Here is a 23,154-nt window from a genome sequence, read left to right as displayed (position 1 = left end):
TCTGCATAGTTGTGACTGCTAGTGAATTTTTTGCCCCTCTCCTGTTTCTAACTTTGATTTGGTTAATATACATTTCTTTTGTATCTATGACATATTTCTTTCTATTGATTCTGTGCTGCTCAAACAGAAGGCTTTTTACTGTAAATAAGTAGATGAAGTACATTGAAGAAAACAATTCTAACTTCAGATCTAAGCCAGTGAATTAGCAGTGACAAATCAGGAAAGATATCTAGTGGTTATGGTAAATAGCTTAATAAAAATATGATCTGGTTCACAGGTACTACAGTGAGTGCTTTTCACCCAGCACATTATTAAACTATATAATTCACTATCATGGGTTAAAATAGAGTACAACTTTGATTTGATTTTAAGAGGGGTTTTGACAATTGACAAAAGAGATATAGCTCAATAACTTCTAGCCGTTATGCTCATATATTAAATGCAGTACTTAGAAGCAGGATCACTTTTAATGCTGGTTCCTGGGGAATAGGAATTGGGAAGACATATTGCATTTATATTTTGCTATGGATTTCCTGCAGGTATCTAATTAATTATTGTGAAAAAGCTGGCCTTTTCATTTTATTTTGTGCATATATTGTACAAACGTATTGTAAATCCAAGCTATTCTGCTTTCCATTTTGCAAGCCAAATTTTCAATGAAACATCTAGATATAAATTCATTGGTGTGGGACTGATGTAAAAGGTATTTAGCCCTTTGGCCATTGTTTTTCTTTTCTTTTCATACATTTCAAATTCACAAAAATATTGTGTATTCTGCCAGCCGAAAACGGGCTACGTGGCCCATTTTCGGGCATTTTTCTGCTGGTTTTGGCCCATTTTCAGCCTGTTTTTCATCCCTTTATATCCCAGTTTTCAGCCCATTTTTGGCTGGCAAAGTGCTTCAGAAGGCCATGGAGGGTGAAAATGAGGTGCAGCGGGGGGTGCACATGGCCCATTTTAGCCGCAGGCCGGTCCTTTGATAGTTCCAGGCCAATCCCGCGGGTCAGATTTAAGCAGCCTGCAGGCTGGATCTGGTCCACGGGCCTGCAGCCCTGACTTACAGCCCCTAGAGTTCAAATCCTCACAGAATGTCTTTGATCCCAAAAGGTTTGGTACTTTTAAAACTTGAAAAAAGTTTAATATATTAAATCTTTTATTTCTTTAGTTGCTTTCTAAATACTTTCTTTCTATGTTTAGAGCTTTCCTAAAAGCTTTTCCCCTTATGGGAGAGACACAGGAACGGGAGCGGGTCCTCATCCATTTCTCTCGCAGATACTGCCACTGCAATCCCCAGGAGAGTACATTGGAAGGTAAGAGCTGATGACGCTCAGATTTTAGCCTCAAACTCAGATGAATTTATTTCGGTAATTCATTTATTTAAATTGTATTCAACTCATGACAGAATTCTAGCTTAAGAGGCTACTAGAGAAACAGTGCTTGAATTTATCAAAGGAACTGCATAGGGCTGCAGCGGGGAAAAACAACTAACTTTTCTCTTCCTGAATAAAACAAGAGGGAATAAAGATATCAGCTGAGAAGGGGAGATATTTTTCCATGGAACATGCAGATTCCTAAAACAGTAGAATAGTGTTTCAGATACTATTGTTACCATTTTTCTTCCTGTCCCTCTTTCCAGAAGACAATTCCATACAGTATGGTGAGCTGAAGGGTTCTTGGTACATTTGTGCCCAAAGATATAAGGCTCAAAAGACATGTAATAGCAGTAAATACTTTTCAGGTGAGAAGGGGGAATAGAACTCCTTAGGATCAGAGCATGTTAATAATAATATATGAAATATGAGGGCTATCCACAAAATAGATTACGTTTTCGTCTGTAGCAAGAAGGGGCGGAGCTAGCGTGGCCATCTTTGGTCTGTTCGTCCGCCGCTCAGTCTGCATCTAGTCGTGCTAGTGGGAGGTTCTTATCGTTGCCCGTTATTTTACAGCAAACGTTTGAAATGTGTGCTGCAATTGAAAATCCCATGAGTTGTGAGGTGCGATCAATGATAAGGTTTTTGTTGGCAAAAAACCATAAACCGGTTGAAATTTTTCAGCAACTGTGTGAAGTGTACGGGGACAACATCATTACTGAAGGTGGAGTGCGCCAATGGTGCATTAAGTTTACAAATGGCCGAACTAACGTTCATGATGAACAGCGGAGTGGACGTCCGAGCATGGTGACTGATGAACTGGTCGCGAAAGTCAATGACAAGATTCGTGAAAACCGCCGTTTCACAGTAACGGAACTTTCGCTTAGTTTTCCACAAATTTCACGCAGTTTGTTGCATGAAATTGTTACAGAAAAGCTAGGCTACCACAAATTTTGTGTAAGATGGGTGCCAAAAATCCTGACAGAAAACCACAAGAGTCAGCGTACCACACACAGCAAATCGCACTCGAGAAGTCCTGAATGCTTTCAAGTGGGAGATTTTTCCTCATCCACCCTACAGCCCCGATCTTGCACCAAGCGACTACCACTTGTTTCCGAGGATGAAGACCTGGCTTGGAACACAGCGCTTTGACTATGACTTGGAACTGTGGGCGGGCATGACTGACTGGCTCAAATCTCAGGCGGCTGAATTTTATGACAATGGAATTACAAAGTTTGTTCACTGCTATGATAAGTGCCTCAATTTGTTCAGTGAATATGTTGAAAAGTAGTATTTAAGTGTGACTTTCAAGTGTATATAATAATTTTTTTTTCCTATACTTTGTTTTTTTTTCTATCGCAAAATGTAATCTATTTTGTGGATAGCCCTCGTACTAATGCTCTAATGGTCATTTCAAAAAATCCTTTCTTAGTGAGCACCCAGAAGCCAAGAGGAACATATGTGCCAAATTTCAAGTTTGTAGGTTCTGGAAATTTCATGATGCTGCATGAGTGGTATTTCGCTTTTATATATATATAAATGATACTGTATGAAGGAATAAGGGTAAAGTGCAAAGGACAGAGAATGGAAGAAGGATAATATCTGAAATATCAAATGATATATTTCAGTGATGGTGAACTTTTTGTTGTAGTGTGCTGAAAGTGTGCACGCATGTGATAGCACATGTGCCAGCACCCACAATGCAATGTGCCCCTCCCCCCTGTGCATGTGCGCGCAGCACCCCCACCCCACCCCTTACCTGCACTGCACATGCGTGTGCCTCCCAGATGATTTTCAGCCAGTTTGGTGCCATTTTCTCTCTCACGGAGGCCCGAGGGAAGCCTCTGCAGCCTCAGGAGGCTGAAAATGGGCCAGTTTCGGCACTTCCGGTATTTCTGGAAGGCTCATTTTTCAGCCTCCTGAGGCTGCAGAGATTTCCCTCGAGTGTCCGGGAGGGCGAAAACGGTCTCAAATGGGCTGAAAATCAGCTGGGAGGCACGCAGATGCGCAGTGAGGGTAAGTTTGGCTGGGGTTCATGTGCCTGCACCTATGGCACATGTGCCATAGATTCATCATCACGGGTATATTTCTTGTATCTTATGTAATTTAGGCTTAAAAATTAGGCTTTCACAAGTAAGCCTGATGACATTTGAATTGGAGATTCAAAGAGGATATGGGTTGATCTAAATCAGTGTTTTTAAAATTTGGCAACATTAAAAAGTGTGGATTTCCCACCAAAATATTCCAGCTTGTATTCTGGCTGGAGAATTATGGGAGTTGAAGTCCCTGCATCTTAAAGTCCACACATCTTAAAGCCTATAGTCATGATTTAAGATTTTAAGACAAACTCAAGCTGCTTCAAAATTCTGAAAAAAAAACCAACCCAAAGGCTATAATGGGAAGCATAAAATATCTGCAGATGCTTCATTGCAGGGCAAAATGGGCTAGAAATAAGAGATTTCAGAGGTGTAATAATTTGGCTGTTTCAGAAGGTCTTTAGAAGATAATTGTTTATAGTTGTCGGCATCATGTCTGAATGTTATTTTTATACATATACATATATACATATATACTGTACATACACATACATACATATACATATACACATACATGCATACATACATACATACATACATACATACATACATACATACTCTTGGCTTCCTCTTGGCTTCTAGGTGCTCACTAAGAAAGGATTTTTCGAAATCACCATCAGAGCATTAGTATTTCATATATTCAGAGGTGGGATTCTACCAGTTTGCACCTATTTGCTAGAACCGGTTGTTAACATTCTAAGCAGTTCAGAGAACCAGTTGTTAGAAGAAATTACTGGCCTAATCCTGTTAGGAAGGCAGGAAGGAAACATTCTGGTGTTGCTTATAGAAACTGCCTCTCCATTAACCCTTATTACATTCTTGGCAGGACTAGACTTCCTGTCTTAGGAACATCTCTGGAGTTTTTTTCCCCTCCATTGCTGGTACTTTGTTTGTGTGGAGTGACCATTCAAAGTTACAATGGCACTGAAAAAAGTGACTTATGACCATTTTTCACACTTACGACTGTTGCAGCATTCCCACAGTCATGAGAGGCCAGGCGAAGAGAAGCGTGCCTCAATGTAAATGATGTTGAATTGGCCACACCCAGCCAATAACATGACCGCCAAGCCATGTCCACCCAGTCACATGACCACCAAGCCATGCCCACTACCTAAGCCATGCCCACAGAATCAGTTGTTAAAATTTTTGAATCCCACCCCTGCATATATTATTATTAATTGATGCTAAGGAGTTGTACTCTCCCTCCCCACCTGAAAAGAAATCTGTTCCAAATGCAAAACGCAAGCAGAGGAGAGGAGTTTCAGTTTTAGTTTCACAGAAATAATGGACACTAACCTCACAATTGTTACAAAAGCTACGAATGGCGCAAAGAGCCATGAAAAGATACATCTCAGAATCAGATAGAAAAAGACAAGATAGAAAAACTTGCACATGGATTAGAGAATAAATGAAAGTATATAATATCATCAAGAGTGTCAGACTGGCCCCAGCTACTCCCTAGGAAAGAACAGCCCTTGACTCCATAGAATACAGTTCCTGGATTTGGGACAAAATTAATCTTATCACTTACTTCTAGCTTTTTGGTCTCAGACTTCAAAATCTTGTCCTCTCCTGTGAGCTAAGCAGATATAGGACTGCCTTGTTCTCCACTGAGCCAGGATGGGTAGTCTTTAGTCTCATAGCTCTGGAGACCAAGTTGAAAACTAAGGACACACCCCCTGATAATGGTCCCCAGTTCTTCACTTGGTCTCAGTGTGTTCAGACCACCCTTTAAGGGCTCTGAATAGTTAAGATTGTAGAAGAATCTTCACCTCTCGGATTGAGTTTTTTTTCCCCTCTTCGAGTGGCTTAGGGCAGGTTTGACAGCTAGCCGGCTTGCTGGTTAGCACTTTCATTTTTCGCTTTTTTTTACTGCCTTTTTAAAAAATTCTTTGTTGGTAGACTGGTTTTTGGAATTGTGATTGTAAATTTGGTTGGAGGTGCCCCTGAGAGCCCGTGTGACCTGGGCTGGGGGGGGCGGGAGTCAGTGTCTTATTCAACTCACTTTCTCCTGGTCCGTTCTTATTGACCTGTGCTAGCCACAAAAACCGCAAGGCGCTTCTGCCCCTTTTCGGCATTGGCGGCCATTTCAGACGTTTCAGGACAATTCCGCAGTTCGTCTCCAGGATTGTCCCTTGTGGGGGGTACTGGCCATCTGGATTGAATTCTGACCCCCTGTCCAGTCACCAGAGCACCGTGGCAGCTGTGAGACGCTTGAGACTGCCAAATTGATTGCGGTGCAGTTGTGACTAATTTTAAAGTATATTAATTTTTTTGTATTTTCCAGATGGAATCCATACACTCACCTGTGCTCTGATGCTGCTGAACACTGATCTCCATGGCCATGTAAGTATGGCTAATAAAAAAGACTAACTTTGATTCTCCCCTCAGATTTCCCCTTTGGCTCTTCCCTTATGGTAAATATGAGGCTATCTGGGAACACTAGAATAGTTTGGAAATGAATATTGTAAAAGAAATGGTAGAGGAGAGCGACTGAAACATTTCAATTAAATCTACTTTCATGCTCTAGATAGAGCAAAAGAAACTGCCAAATGTAGCTTTCTAAAAAGTATACTTTTGATCTTAGCCAGCATATCAGTTAAATTATTTCCAAATTATTTGTTAACATAAAAGTCTAGTTTCTATTCTTCACCTACCATAGGAGTTAGCCATGTGTTTTACCTCAATATGAGGAAATTTTCAAGTTAACAACTGGGTTTAACACGTTCAAGTGAAGGATTAGCTACTGTTGATTTGCTTCTTCAGCTCATCAGCCCTTGAGAAAGTCCTGACATCTTGACATAAGCTACCTGGAATGTCTGAATGCTTTACTATAGTTCGTTAAGTTGATAATGAAATACAGGCTTGAGGCTTGAACAGCAACCCTTTTTTCATTCCCTGCTTTACGTGCTATATTGCTTAATGAAACTTACTTAAGAATGTGTGACTACAAATTAGCTTAATAAAAATATTGTCCTACTGAGAGGAGACAGATATAATAATCCTTCAGAATACAATATCAAAATGTATATTTGGGGATGGTCTGATGTTACCCTACCACAATTGGTATAAATACAAATCTAGAACTTAACATATACAAAATCTAGTACTTCATATATTGTAAATAATTTTATTTATGTTAAGTCTCATAACAATGACTCTGTCAGACCTGCCTCAGTCTCATCCCTTAGGGGAGAAAAACCCTCGACTCCATTTGTTTCAAGTGAAAAGTACTTTTACTAAGAGGTGCTGGTTGCAGTAAAATCAGGCGGAATCTGAGTTTCCCATGCAACAAGACCGGACTATTTCCTTCAATCCCCCATGGCCGGTTCAACCCCACCCCAGCCAATGTGATGTCACCTGGATGTGTTTGGGCTGGTAACTTTCCACACTCAGGGCAAATGGCCTTGAAGACACCTTGGCACGAATCAGTCCCATGGTGATCTGCTTTCTTCAGCTGTCACCCCGCCTCCCAAATTCCCACACAAAAATGCCTACAGATTATTGTTGCCCATTTGTCTGTCTGTCCCTCATGCCTCCCCTCCCAATCCTTTGATGGCAGGATGCCAGTGCGGTGTCGAGTTGAAGATGGTGGACCTGACAGACTCGTTAAAAATATTTAATTTTGTAGAAATAAAGAATAATAAAATATATTTTAAGGTCATCAAATGGGAATCATGGGAATCACTTTGGTGTGGTTAAGGTTCTGTCCTAGAAACAAGGAGACTATGAATTCTAGTCCCCCATTAGGTATGAAAGCCAGCTGGGTGACTTTGGCCTAGTTACATTGTCTCAGCCCAACCCACCTCAAACACAGTACTTGTTCTAGGAAAAAAAGAGAAGGAAGGAGTATTAACCACATTTGCCACCCTGAGTTACTTATAAAGTAATAAAGGCTTGATAAAAATCTACTAAATAGAATAAATAAACCATACTTATGTATTAAATAGTACAATTTGTCATAAAAATGTGTTTGTTAATTGTGTGTGCCTTCTGGCAACTGATCCCTGCAGTTTTCTCAGCAAGGATTTTTCAGAAGTGGTTTGTAATTGTCTCTTTCCGAGGGATGAGAGAGCGCAACTAGCAAGAAGTCACCCAGTTGGCTTTGTGCTTAAGGTCAGACTAGAACTCATGTTCTCCTAGTTTCTAGCCTGGTATCTTAACCATTGCACCAAATTGACTCTTGCATGAAATTCTTTAGTACTGTATATGTGAAATTATTCATGGAACATTTTAGTTTTGCATTAGTATAGAAATAGGCAACCCCCAGTTCCCAAGACAGTATTACTGAAATTAGATGAAAAGTTGGTTGGGTTTTAATAAAATGGCCCATGGGGGGCAGGGAGTTGAGCTACTTTAAGCAAGGTAATAAAAGTGAGCTACTTCTAGGAGGCTTCCCATTCTCATCCTTGCCCTTGAATCTGCAAAGGGCAGGCAGGCAGGGATATTCTGATGATACTCTTATTCTTGATTTTTGTTTTGTAATATTCAGTTTGTTAAATTAGTATGTTTAAAAGAAGAACATTTATCTTGCACATCAATAAAAATAGAATTATCAGAATTATTGTCTTTGTTAGATGAAGGCTGAAATTTGTTGAGTACACTGAAAAACAGTTACTTTAATAAGAAACACTCCACAGTTAAAAACAACAACAACCAATGGATTCTAGATCAGCACCATTAAATCTCATAATTTGCATCTTTATGTATGTGTCATAAATGTTATAGCTCAGTTAATCAATCAAATTTAAAACTGCAATTCATTAACTCTTTTGAAGAATACAGTCCCCCAATATCTTCTCCCACACATTTTACTTTCAGTAATCACTTTTTTTAAGTACAACTATTAAAATAGTCCAAGATAAATAGCTGTAATACTGCATAATGCATCTATATAATAAAACAATGCAAATGTAATCCCAGCTCTTTTTTGGAGCTCAGTTGGGTCCCTACCGGTCATTTCTTCATTTGGAAAAAGTCCATATTTTTGAGAATCATTTTTCAAGCACCTCACTGCATTTCAAGTATGGTCCTTTGTGGTGAAGCCGACTTACTTAAAATCTAAATTTCTGCCTAGATTTTCATCTTCTCTTATTGGCTTGAGTTCTCCTTTTTCCCCCCAGACAATTTGATCCCTTTAATTATAATTGGCAGCTTTCAATTTTCCTGCTGCCTCTTTGCCCAAACCTTTGGTTAAAGTGGTTGAAGGCCCTTCTGAGTACTGTGGCTCTGTCTTTATTGTTGCCCATTTTGGGGCATTGTTTGTTCCTTTATTGTTGCATTGTTATTGTTGTTATTGTTCTCTGTTTCTACTTTATGAACTATATGGAATCACTGGGAATTGGGCAGTATATACTTTTAATAATAATAATAAATACATTTAAATAAATGTTTTTAAATAAATCTTCTCTGATATTTATCCAAGTCTCTGCCACCTTTCTCACTTTATAGAAATAAAAATGATAAAAAGAAATATGTGAGAGACACTTTGGCTCAGAACAATCAATGATTTCATTCAGTAGTGGAGCTGCTACAGAACCATCCCCTCTCTCCCCTCTGCCAATCCGAAAAGCTGGAAAGGTTGGGGAACTGTGCCGTATACCGTTTCAAACAAATGGCTGTCCAATCTCTTCTTAAAATGCCCCAGTGTTGAATTCAATTGAATTTTATTTGAACAAGTGTGATTAGACACACAAGGAATTTGTCTCAGATACAGAAGCACTCAATGAACATGCAAAACAACACAATCATCATTATCATCATCATACCAATAAAAGGGAGGAGTAAAGAATAATAAATAATAATACTACAGCTATACGACATGGGTAAATATACATAGACATTAGACAGATGAAGCACCCGCAATCTCAGGAGGCAAGCCATTCCATTGGTTAATTGTTCTCACTGTCAGGATTTTTTTGTTTAATTCTAGGTTGGTTCTCTCCTTGATTAGTTTCCACCCATTGCTTCTGTCAGGAGTATCCAAGCTTGGACATTTAGGAAAGAAAGATTCTTAACTCCATTTGCATTGAAAGGTGTATTTTTATTAAAGCCAAGTTGTTACAGCATAAGGAAAGCCAGATCTGAATTTTCCAGCATAAACAGTTTTCCTGGGCCCTCCCCGCCATGGTCCTTTCACAATTGTCCAATTCAAACTAGGTGTTTTGGTAACAGTCCTAAAATTTGGCACCTCTTTGGTGGGTGTTCACATTCTGTTCTCATGCTTGTGTCCTTGGATCTGCCAGGCTCTCTTCTGGGCTGATACCTCTGAGTCTGGTCCCTGTCCCTTTTTTCTCCCTCCCCCATTTTATGGCAGGATGCCATCAAACAAAGCAGGGCTAAAGTGATGACAGACTTGACATTCTGCTTCTCTTGAAAAAGTGGTTTATTCCTGAAACAGAAAGAAAACAAGAGAAATGGTTAATGTTTACAAGGGTTTCAGTGGGGTTTATCAGGTATTTATTGTGAAATTTGTGGAGGATTCTTGGGGTTCAAATATGTTGAGTATTGACCATTCAGTTTCAGAAGAGGAGAAATCCTGTGGTATCAAGTATTGTATTTTTCCTCTATGTTTATGTGAATATGAGATCTCTTTGACTCTGAAGTGTTGTTCTCCCTCAGTAAGGACAGGGATTGGAGGTGGTTTCTTTGTGGGGAATAAGTGGGAAGTGATTGTCAGTTTCAATAGGCTGCAGTGGAAAACTGGGTGAATGCATCTGAAGGTTTTTGGTAATTCCAATTGCACTGTCACAGGGTTGATAATTTTAATTATAGGGAAAGGTCCAATACATTTTGGTCTGAGTTTCCTTGATTGGAGATCTTAATTAGACTCCAATGTCTTTTGGTTTGGATGATTTGTTATCAGCTTATTTTTTGTGTGTTTCATGTGCTTCTTCCAGCGCTTTGCAGACCACTAGCAAGGTGCTCTGTAGCTTATTGATCCAGTCTGTTAATGATGTGTTTTGGGGATTGTTTTGCGGCAGTTCTGGTATGACCACAACGTCTTGACCCAGTGTAAAGAACAGTGTAAAACTGCTGTTGCTGTGGTCTGCCTTGTTATATGCTACCTCTGTGAATGGGAGGAGGTCAACTCTTGTTGGTAGTTAATATAGTATCAAAGATACTGCTCCAGGATGCCATTCGTGTGTTCACAGCCTCCATTCATCTGGAGATGATGGGAGGAGTTAAATCCTTGTGTGCTGCCCAGTGTCCTTAGAAACACTTGACAAAATTGAGAAGTGAATTGAACTCCACAATCTGAGATGATCCGCTCTGGGGCACCATGGAGTCAATATACATGTTGCACAAAGATCTTGGCCAGTGTGCATGCCGAAGAGATCTGGGAACATGGTATTAAGTTCATCTGTTTGGAAAGAGGTCAGTTACCATCCAGATCACCATGTTTCCTGAACTTTCTGGTAGCTCCATTATAAAGTCCATGGAAATTTCCTTCCAGGATGTCTGGGGTTTAGCCACTGGAGGCCAGGGGTTTTTCCTGGTTGACCTTTAGCTGCAGAACAGATGGAGCAACTGATGGCAACAAGACATTCGAGTCCTCCTTCAATGATGGCAGATGGCAACAAGACATTCGAGTCCTCCTTCAATGATGACCACCAAAACTGCCAATTTGCTAAATGAACAGTTTTTAGAAAACCAAAGTGCCTGACCATCTATGAATCGTGGCTTCTTTTCAAGTATATATTATTTGGCTCCAATCCAGATGAGACCATCTCACACTGTGCAGTCCACTTGGTGGTTATTAAACCATTCATCTTTCCTCAAGGACTTTTTCAGCAGATCTGCAGACATCTGTAGGTTGGTTTTCACCTGAGTGCTGGTGATAGCAGAGGATGCTAGTTGATTGGAAGGGATGGTTGGGCTAATAACTTCAGTTTTGGAACTATTATATTGAGGTAGCTGGGAAAGGGCAGCTACAAAGCTTTTTTTCCCCAGAGAGATAGCATAGCATGAAATTGAAGCAGTTCTAAGTACTAAGCCCAGAGGACTTGTTTTGGGAATAATTTCCTGGGTGTTTTCAAAGCTTCCAGGTTTTTATGGTCTGTCCATATTTTGAACGGGCTTTGCTCCCTTCCAAAAAGTGTCTCCAGGGGAGTGATGGATTCTTACAGAAATGTCTAGTTTATATTATTATGGAAAAACAAAAAGCTATTATTTGATGTTAATGCCTTATTTTACTGCAACAGAGTCAGAAGTCAATGCTTCTTTTTCCTAATTCTTTCTCACTCTTCTTCCCCCTTCCTCCCCACTGTTTTCCTATTTTCTTTTGTATTTTGTATCTTATTTTATCTTACAACTAAATAAAAATGCTAACTCCAAAAAGTGTCTCCACATGAGGAGTGTCCATCACACAGTGTACGCCTCCTTCTCCCAGACTACCCATCTGTGTTCAGCATCAGACAATTTTCTAGAGGTGTAAGCACACTGTAAAACCCCTTGGCTGTTTCTCTGAAGTAGGATGGCTCCAGCTACCATGTCACTGGCATCAATCTGAATAATGAATATTTGGGTCTGGGTATTTTAGTATGGGCTCAGCTGTGAACAAGCATTTAAGTTTTTCAAATGCCACTTGGCATTCCATTGTCCATTTGAGGGGCTGGCTTGGCTTGGCTTTTCTCTCTTTAGAAGGTTAGTGATAGGTAATGCTTTTTGCAAATGGTGGGATATATTTTAACAACCTCAGAGAGAGCTTGAGAAAGATTCCATGGGTGAAAATCCTAAAAGGGAAAACAACTCAAGAAGCATGGGGAACTCTTAAAAATATGATCATAAGAGCCCAGTACAGTACAATATCACTGAAAAGGAAAAGCAAGAAAACCAAGAAAAAACTACAAAGATTTTTCTGATAAACTGAAAGACACAAAGGACAAATACAAAGAAAGGAAAGAAGGACATATAACTAAGACAGAATATCAGCAGATAGCCCGAATCTGCAAAAATGAAGTCAGGAAAGCAAAGGTTCAGTGTCAAGGCTGCCTCTGTCGATTTCCTAGGAAAGAAAAACCATCAGTTCCATAGTTTTAAAGAGAAGTACTTTTACTAGGAATGAACTGAAAGCAAGAAATTCCAGGCAAACTCACAAAGCACATAAAAACAGCAGCTTGAAACAAACTGTACAGCCTAATCCCCTTGTAGCTAGGCAACCAGAGGGCTTCTGCATACCAATGCTAGAAGATCTCACCTTGCAGAGATAAGCAAAGTTCAGAGTGTCATTGCAAAGCTGCAATGAAAAATTCTCCACTGATCCCTCCCTGCTTTGCTATGGCAGCAAGCAGCAGGCTAGCTGATATTCGCCCCCACTCCTATAACAGAGGCTTTAACCATACAGAGAAAATGTGTACAGGTAATTTACACAATTTATACAGGTAATTTACACAATACATCACACCAAGAACAGCGATTCCTTCAGGGTTTGTCGGTGTATTTTCTATGAAAAATCTGGAGGAGTTTAGGTGCCCAGAATGTTTAGCATCCACCTATTTAGACTGTGCAGAGGGAAAATGTTTCCAGGCAGTGAGGTATTGGACCTTCCCTCTATGTTTCCTGGAATCTAGAACTTCTTTAACTTTAAAGTGCTGCTCTCCTTCAATTAAAGTGGGTATAGGAGGAGTGTCAGGTGCAGGGTGAAGGGGTGACACAGTTTCAGGTTTCAACAAAGTACAGTGAAACACAGGGTGAATTACAGGCAACTGGCCAAATGTTCTGCAGTTGGGCTATCTACTCCACTAAACAGGGTACATGTGGTTTCTCTTGAGACAACTCTGGCATAGCTACAAAGCCCTGACCAGAAGCCACCTTAAATTGGTCAACCCTGTACGACTATACACAGAATTGTTATATACTACTTCTGCAAAAGGCCAGCCCAATTGTCCTGTTGGTAATTAATGTAGCAACTGAGGTACTGTTCCAGAACTGAGCTGGTTCTCTCACATGCCCTGTTAGTTTTGGGGTGATGGGAGGAGTTTAAGCCCTGGGCTGTTCCCGACAGCTTCAAAAATTTCTGTCAAAACTGTGATGTAAAAATCTGAAAGAATGCCTTCAGGTGCACTGTGCAAGCTATACACATGTTGTATTACAAAGCAGGAAATATAAGAAACATACCCAAGACCAATAAAGGACGGAAATGCCTATATACTCAAAGTTTAGAGAACAAACAGGGTGAACTTGAAGTGTTAGTACATGAAGGCAGATATGATGTAGTTGCCATTACTGAAACTTGGTGGGATGAAATTCGTTACTGGAATGTATTGATGGAAGGATACAAACTATTCAAAAGAAACAGACCTAACAAAAGAGGAGGTGGAGTTGCATTATATATAAAAGATCACTACAGCTCTACAGAAATACACAAAACCAAGGATAAGTAAACCTCTTAGAATCCATATGGGTCAATATTAAAGGGGAAAAATGACATTGCTATAGGCATTTACTACAGGCCACCCAACCAAGTAGAAGAAATAGATGAACTCTTTGCTAATCAATTAACAAATATATGTAGGAAACATACCAAAGTAGTAATGGGAGACTTTAACTACCCTGATATCAACTGGGAGGCAAACTTTGTCATCCAAAAGGTAAAGGAGGGAACTAGAGGAAAAATTATACTGGACCTAATTCTTATTAATAGAGAAGAAGTGATAGAGGGAGTTGAAGTTGCCAGAACCTTGGGCGAGAATGATCAATTAATACTAGAATTCAGCATAATGCAAACAGAAGCAATAGAATATAATCCAACCAGTTTCTTAAATTTTAAAAGAGCTGATTTTAGCAAACTCAGAGAAAGCCTAAGCAAAATTTCATGGATAAAAATCCTAAAGGGGAAAACAACTGAAGAAGCATGAGAAATACTGAAAAATAATTATCATAAAAGCCCAGTCCAACAGAATACCACTAAAAAAGAAAAACAAGAAATCCAAGATCTCTCTGATAAACTGAAAGACAAAAACAATAAGTACAAAAAATGGAAAGAGGGACACATAACTAAGGCAGAATATCAACAGATAGCCCAACTCTGCAAAGATGAAGTCAGGAAAGCAAAGGCTCAGAATGAACAAAGACTTGCAACAAAAGTCAGATATTTTTTTAAAAAGTTTCTTTCAACATATAAATAACAAGAAAAAAGTGAAGGAAACAGACAATCCACTAAAGAGAGAAGCAAGGAAGTATCGGGCAGTAGAGAAAAAGCAGAGCTGCTTAAGTCATTGTTTGTATCAGTCTTCACAAAAAGAAACCTACCCAAACATAACTGTAAAAGACAGACTAAAAATAAAAAATAAAATAAGCAAGGAAATGGTAAGAGAACACCTGTCTGACTTCGATGAACATAAATCACTAGGATCTGATGGATTACACCCCAGAGTTCTGAAGAAGCTTGTTACCTCAAAATCATTGTATCATATCTTTAAAAAATCTTGGAGCACTGGGGAATTACCTGAGTATTGGAAAAGAGCTGATGTGGTTCCCATCTTCAAAAAAAAAAGGGTGGGAACCAGATCCAGGAAACTACAGATCAATCAGCCTAACATCAATACTTGGGAAGATACTGGAAAAAATAATCAAAAACAGATCTATGAACATTTAGAAACAAAGTTATAACTAAAAGCCAGCATGGGTTTGTTAAAAATAGGTCATGCCAAACCAGTCTTATTTCATTCTTTGACAAATTAACTAAATTAGTGGACCAGTGAAATGCTAGTATACTTAGACAAAGTAGACCACAACCTATTTCTTGATAAGTAGGGATAGACAGCATCACCACCAGATGGATTTGTAACTGACCGATGAACCAAACTCAACGAGTCGTCCTTAAGGGCACTACATCTACATATGGAGGAAAGTAAGCAGTGGGGTACCACAAGATTCTGTCTTAGGCTCAGTACTCTTCAATATCTTCATAAATCACTTAGATCAGGAAATAGAAGGGTAACTCATCAAATTTGCAGATGATGTTAAGCTGACAGGAATAGCCAAGATCCCAGAAGACAAGCTCAGGATCCAAAAAGATCTTGACAGACTTGAACACTGGGTCCTATCCAACAAAGTGAAATTTAATGTGGAGAAAAGCAAGTTTTACACCTGGGCAGGAAAAACCAAAGGTACAAATACAGATTAGGCGAAACGTGGCTCAGAAACAGTAACTGTGAAGGGATCTTGGAGTTCTAGTGGATGATCATTTAAACATGAGCCAGCAATGTGTGGCGGCAGCCAAAAAACCTAATACATTCCTTGGTTGTATAAACAGAGCCATAGAATCAAAGTCACGTAAAGTATTAATACTACTTTATAAAGCTTTAGTAAGATCACCTGGATACTGCATCCAGTTTTGGTTGCCACATTACAAAAAAGATGTTGGAAGACTTTGGAAAAAGTGCAAAGAAGAGCAACTTAAGCTGATCAAAGGCCTGGGGACTAAAACATATGAAGAACAGTTGCAGGATTTGGTTGGCTATAGAGAAAAGAAGGACTGGGGTCAGGGGTGGATATGATAGCAGTATTCCAGTATTTGAGAGGCTGACACAAGGAGGAGGGGGTCAATTTCAATTTATTTTCCAAAGCACCAAAGGGCAGGACAAGAAACAATGGATGGAAACTAATCAAGGAGAGAAGCAATCTGGAGAAACTTCCTCACAGTGAGGAGAATTAACCAGTGGAAAAGCTTGCCTTCAGACATTGTGGGTGCTTCATCACTGGTAGTTTTTAAGAAGAGACTGGACAGCCACTTATCTGAAATAGTATAGGTTCTCCTGCTTGAGCAGAGGGCTGGACTGGAAGACCTCCAGGGTCCCTTCCAGCTCTATTCTGATTCTGATTTCCTATGTGACTTCAGCCAATTGGAACTTGCTGAGGGGTTTTGAGAATGCTGAGATATTTTGGGGTAACCCACATACTTTTTCAGGATGCTTGGCCTTGGATGCTGATACAAACTGGTTCCAAGCTGCTTTGGCCTTTATTGCCTGTCACCCCCACCCCCAATTTGCCATCACCTACACAGATAGATTTATTGCCCATCCATCCTTGATGGCAGGATGCCAGTGAGCTACTTGGTGCAAGGCACCAAGCCGAACCTGGCAGATCCTGACACAAGCTTTCTTTGGAAAAGAATGACAACTTTAAACCATAGAATACCTAAGATTACCAGCTCACCCACAGGCTTTTCACTCTCTACACAAGGGAATAAATAGCATTATCGCCATATTGGGCATGGATAAATAACTGTAGATGATCTGAGATCACACTCACAGAAGAACCTTGGTTGTGAACAGAAATTCTAGTTTGAGCTAAAATTACTCAAACATGAAATAGATTTAGCATGCCATGTTCTATTTTTGAGAATTAGGCATAACTTTTATACCTAGAGGACATTTGGCAGAGAACTTTTGAGATCCCAAATTCAAGTTCCTTTGTAAGTGAGATGGTTGTGGTGATATGATGAAGGTGTAAGTTTGGAAGGCTTCTTTGAATTGTATCCATTCAGCAGTATATGTTGACATTAATTTCTTTTTGTTTGTTTGTTTGTTTTCTCTTTTTTTTCTCTCCTGCTCCTGGATCTTCTACTTTTACTGTATTGTTTAACCTTTCTCAGGTGGTAAGTTCAGTCACTAGAATATTTTTATAAATAAATTTGTTTATTATTAAAATGTACTTTGTAAAAAGGAAATGTATGCAACATATATTTTTTCTTAACTTTTTCAAACATTTTGGCTTATTGAAATCAGTAATATTTACTTGCGAGACTTATAAGCCACTTTTATATTATATGAGCCATATAATTCCCCTCTTTGTATATTCAAATTAAAAACAAATAATTGAGTACAGCAATATCAACAATAAGAACAGAACAAATTAACCAGAAAAATAATAAAACTTGTATAAAAGTTTTAAAAATAGGAACATCACTCACAATGAGCCAAACATCAAAATACTCTTCCTCCGCAGAGGGAGGAATTATAACATTCCAGTTCTTGTGGCATTATGTTGTAGCCATGTTTTAAGGCAGGAGGAAGGGCCATTCTAATGTGATGTGTACGAGTGTCGTTTCTCAAAATACGTGCTTCTGAGATGTCTGCAGATACTCATTTATTAGAAAAAGAACCATGTACCATGAAGTTACTTCTTTATTAGTACAACCCCATCCAGAACTAAAGGTGTGAAAGTTCCATAACCTGGAGCTCCACACACCTACAGCCACTTGGTCTTACCAGGTTTAGCCAAAGTCTGTTATCCACAACCAGATCCCAGGCACCACAAGAGGGCAGTGACAACATCAGGTGCATATGTAAGTTTGAATATCATCAGCATATTGATGGTATCTCATCCCATAGTGGCAGATGTTCTCACCTGGTGGTTTCATTCTAGACAATTTAGGCTGAATCTTGTCCAGAGGGGGAAAGGAATAAAAATGTCCCAATATCTGAGCCCAGTGTATAATTTTAGCAGTCCTTGAATATGCTGTGCTCCCCACCCCCTGGCAAAATGAAAGTGGTGTTCCTGCTATTGAATGTTTGCACCTAATTTTGATAGCTCTGTATGGTAGAGCTATGAGAAACTATGGCCCAGAATTTAAATATTTTAACATGATCTTATTGTTAACTGCCAGGTATGCATTTCAGGTTGTTTTGCAAAAAAAATTAACATCTTGCTATTAGTATAATTGATCTGCACCATAGAAAGCTTTAAAGGGGACAACTAGTACTTAACTGGTACTACTTGCCGCAGCTGCTATCTACTCATCAGGCAGGAAATATGAATTTAAAACTCCCAAGGTACAAACCAGTTCTGCAGAGGAGAGCACTATCCTGTCCTGAACTAATGATGGTATCTTTTAAATCCAGAGCTACTTTATCTTACCTTAATCCATTCCTCTCCATCGAGGCCTGAGCACCTTTGAGACACGCAGACAGGATTTTAATGATACCATTTGGTTGACTGACTGTCAAGTTATAAAATTAGTATCAGCAGCATACTAGTGACCTGACTCCCAATGTTCATGGATGAGCCCACCCATGAAGGTATTAAACAGGAGCAGGGAGAGCGTCATGAGGAATATAGGACCCAATCTCTCTCGGCCCTCCTGCAACTGTCCCTTTAGGATGGTGGTACGGAACTGTGGCCCTTTTATGACTTGCGGACTTCAACTCCCAGTATTCCTGAGCCAGCCATGCTGATTCAGGAATTCTGGGAGTTGAAGTCCGCAAGTCATGCCACCTCTGCTTTAGGAAGAACTAATTAGAGGCCCCAAACAATATAATGTTCAATGATATTGAAGGACAATGGGAAATCAAGGAAACCCATAAAGGCATCTTCTCCTCTTTCCTATCTTGTCTAAAATCACGGGAAAGAATAATCAGTGTTGTTTCCATGCTTTACCAAAGACTGAAAACAGATTGAAATTAATTCAGAGAGCCACATTTATTATTTGTGTACATTTTTATGCTTTCTATCCAAGTTTGGTCAGAGCTATCTTTTCACTTTCCTCAAACCTTCTAGGTACGTTTCCCCCCCCCCCCAATACACACACACACACACACCATGGTGTCTTGTTTCCTTATTTGGTGTACATGAGAACATTCTGTTGTTCTGGAAGTCATGTGTGTCTTATTGTGAATGCATCGAAGTTGCTCCTTTCCACTAGCTGCATATGCTGAATTTTTCCTGGAAAAATTTTTTTTTAAAAAACTTTTTTCATCTGTTTTCATTGTCTACCTTTCCCACATGTGACTTAACATAAAACATAGCATACTCTAACTTTATCATATCATTTATACTATGAGATTATATACTGCCACTATAGGTAGTTCTTGATTTATAACTACATTGAACCCAAAATTTCTCTTGCAAAGTGAGACATTTGTTAAGTGAGTTTTGCCACATTTTACAACCTTTCTTGCCACAATTACTGCAGTTGTCAAGTTAGTAACACGATTGTTAAGTGAATCTGGCTTCCCCACTGACTTTGCTTGTCAGAAGGTTGCAAATGGTGATCACATGACCCTGGGACACTGCAACCATCATAAATACGAGTCCATTGCCTAGCATCTGAATTTTGATCACATGACCATGGGGATGCTGCAACAGTCATAAATTTTTTCAGTGTTGTTGTAACTTTGAACAGTCACTAAACAAACTGTTGTAAGTCAAGAGGCTACCTGTAGTTTATGGTTCATTAATTAAATGTGGTTATCAATATAACAGTGATTCATAGGTGTTGTTATTTAATATATTGTCATAATACTATTTGACGTACATGTTGATGTGCAGGTTGTTTTGTTTATTATCCAAAAGCTTTACTATATATATATATTTTAAAAGTCTCAAACTGCTGCAATACAGTTCAATCCTTTTGGGAGAATTGGTGAGTTTTTAGATGGCTCAATTCGTATGTTTTCATTAAAAAATAGTATATGAATGATTCTTCTTCAATTAAAAATTCCTTTTGGGGATGTTTTAGCTGAGCTATTAAATTCAACACTTACCAGGCCCAGTTAAGGCTTTTTTCTTTCTTCTTTCATGTATTCCACCGTTGGGGACCACTGAGGTAATACATTTCACAGTTTGTGACGCAATATTCGCTCCATAAGACGCATCGACATTTCCACCCAGTTTTGAGGGGGGAGTGTGTCTTATGGAGTAAAAAATATGGTAATTTAATATGCAGTGATTCACTTAACAAATGTGGCAAGAAAATTCATAAAATGGGGCAAAACTCACTTAACAAATGTCTTACTTAGCAACATAAATTTTGGGATCAATTGTGGTCATAAGTGGAGGACTACCTGTATACTGAGTCAAAAAGTATCTTCCTGTATTGCTACTAAAATACAATATAAATTTCTTACATGTTAGGAAGAGCTTTTAAAAAGTATCAAAAGATTACAATGTGATCCAAGGTAGATTTATGTACCAAGTCTTATAAAGAAATAGCTAACTATGTTTATTTGAAATATATAGAAAACCTTTCATTAGTGTTTGAAGACCTGGATGTTATCTCAGGAATGGGGTGTGGATGTTGGGTGAACCCATTGATGTGATTCTGTATGTTTTTGTGGTCTGAGTTTGGTTTGTTCTTAGGCACTACTATTCTACTATTGTTCTTTCATTGTTTGGGGGGGTGTTTCTACGTAGTCAGAACAGCAGACATATAAACAAATATATAAAACATACAAGCTAGCTAACCAGCTAGCTAAAGGGAGAAAATTAAAAATTACTTCTTAGAGAGCTGAAATAATACACATAGTTTAAAATTTTTTTAGTCTAATTGTTTGCTTATTAAGTTCAAGCCTGACTGAAACAAACAACTCAAATGCCTGAGTAGCACCATTTTCTTTAAAATCAAAATACATCCTTTCGTCAAACATCTTTGAAATTCCTTACATAGGGTTATGTTGATGTTTACATTTTTAATGTATAAAATATTTTCAGTGTCTTCCTTATACAATCTAAAGTCATCTTCAAAAGTTCTGATTAGAATATGTAAATACACCATAAATGTATAACAATCCCCTATATTATAGATACCTTGTGTGTTATTAATCCAGTGTCAGCAGATACTAGTGAAATAATAATATTGACTGCTTTCTGTCAAGCTTGATTCTAGCTCCCCCCAAATGTTGTTTTGCATTTGATTCAGCTTTTGTTATGTTTTTTTCTTTGAGATTTTGTACATTTAATTCACTAATTTCATGCAAATGAAGCTGTATAGATGGTGCTTCCTCTATCACAGAGCAAAGCAATTTCAGCAGAATGACCTTGTCCTGTATTCTGCAGTTGCCCAGTCTTCAGTGTGTGCAGTGATTGAATTTCTTCCTAACCAATTATTTTAAGAAATGGAATTCAAGGGGAACTCCAGATGCTGAGGAAATGCATCAGGCATACATTCCCTAGGGGGGGGGCGTCTCTATCCAGTGAATGCACTTGTTGACTGTCTGCTTGGATGAGTCCCTCAGCCGAGAACTGATCTGACAGTCTAAGGCTCTTTAAGCATATAGATATGTACGGCAGTGGTGGGATTCAATTTTTTTTTACTACCGGTTCTGTGGACATGGCTTGGTGGGTGTGGCAGGGGAAGGATACTGTAAAATCTCCAGTCAGAGGTGGTATTTTCTGGTTCTCCAAACTACTCAAAATTCCCGCTACCGGTTCTCCAGAACTGGTCACAAGCTGCTGAATGCCACCTCTGATGTACAGTATAATTTTGATTGCTATGGCCACCCACTCATATCTGACTCATGATAATTAATAACAAACAAATGAAATATACTAACGGAGTCACATCATGTCCAAGACCTTTAGAAACAACCTTTTAGGTTTTTAAGACTCTCCTTGGGGTTCCATAGATCTCAGGATAGAAATCAGTTAATTTTTTTTTATAAGGCATGAAAGTGTAGTTATTATTTTGTTGTATAGGCTAAAGTTGGATGATTTGTACTATACCTACTTCCACAACAAAAAAGAGAATGAAATATTACATCTCACATTACATGGATTATAATGTGCATATCGTATCGATACTCAGGGTATTGAAACTTGAGTGGAAATTGGATGCATACACCTAATAAGATCACTAAAATCTAGATTTGAATATTGGGGAAATCTAAAACAAATATACCTAAAGCAAAGGATAAAGTGATGTGGTTCTGCAGTCGTGATCTACAATGGGTTCCTGCTTGAAAACAATTGAGTATGAAGTATCTTGCAGCAAGTGGAAACTTCTAGCAGATTCTGAAGAAGAGGATCATTTCAGCTGTCAATGGTCATATTTCAAATAAAAAAGAATAAAGATTTATTACAGAAAAAGCAACAAGTCTCTGTAAGGAAGAAGCAAGCTCAGGAAACAGGAGTAATAACAGAAGCCAGAAACAGTTTTCAAATCCTTATGGAAGAGATTCTTGAATTTTCAGAAAGAAAAATAGCACTGTAGAGTAAGATATAGCTGAGCCTCGGAAGGAAGACAAAGAGCAACTTTAAAAGTTGTTAACTCACTACTGTGAGGATTCGAAACAAATTGATGCCAATTACTTCAGGTGACAGGTCTAATTGGCATCAATTTGACTTGGTAATGCAATTACCTGACTTGGTTATGCAAACCTTAGATAGCTGGTTTGATGTAGTGGTTAAGGTACCATGCTGGAAACTGAGTTCTAATCCCACTTGGCTGGGTGCTGATGGGCCAATGACTTACCCTCTCAGTTTTAAGAAAGAAGCAATGGCAAGCCACTTCCAAAATCTTGCCAAGAAAACTGCAGTTGACAGAAGTCAACATTGACTCGTAGGTCTGTGTACACCCACCCACACCCCATATGATGGAGATCTTATTACTGACTGCAAACTTCACATGAGCCAGAGTTAACCTAAACTTAATAGGTTAACTTTACTTATTTGTTTTATTGAATGTATTTTTATTGGGCATCCACCTAGGTCAAAAGTGGCAAATCATTATTAGGCAACATTCTTTTTCTTTGATCCAATCCTGCTCAAGCACTGTCTTGTCCTGGGCACCCCACTTTTTCAAAGGATTTGGAGAAACAGTTGAGAATAGGGTGACAAAGAGTACCTTGGAACTAGAAACTGAACCCTATGAAGAAAGGGTTATTTATTTGGATCCATATTGCTCTGGAAAAAGATAACCGAGTAGGGACACCATACGATTCCTTGAATACCTAAAAAAATATTTC

The 23,154-nt window shown here is 38.8% G+C and overlaps 1 protein-coding gene across 1 annotated transcript in view; it reads left to right on the top strand.

Annotated features, from left to right (window-relative positions):
- PSD2 (pleckstrin and Sec7 domain containing 2) overlaps positions 1-23,154 on the top strand; it is a 92,664-nt gene that overhangs the window by 39,093 nt on the left and 30,417 nt on the right. Inside the window, exons 6-7 of the mRNA XM_026700897.2 lie at positions 1,198-1,310; positions 5,754-5,812. Coding sequence (XP_026556682.2) covers positions 1,198-1,310; positions 5,754-5,812 — 172 coding nt within the window. The remainder of the gene's footprint in view (positions 1-1,197; positions 1,311-5,753; positions 5,813-23,154) is intronic.

Source organism: Pseudonaja textilis, chromosome 3 (assembly GCF_049901715.1).
Source record: "Pseudonaja textilis isolate UNSWEBS1 chromosome 3, rPseTex1.2, whole genome shotgun sequence".
Classification (NCBI taxonomy): Eukaryota; Metazoa; Chordata; class Lepidosauria; order Squamata; family Elapidae; genus Pseudonaja; species Pseudonaja textilis.
This window is presented reverse-complemented; position numbering and strand designations above follow the sequence as displayed.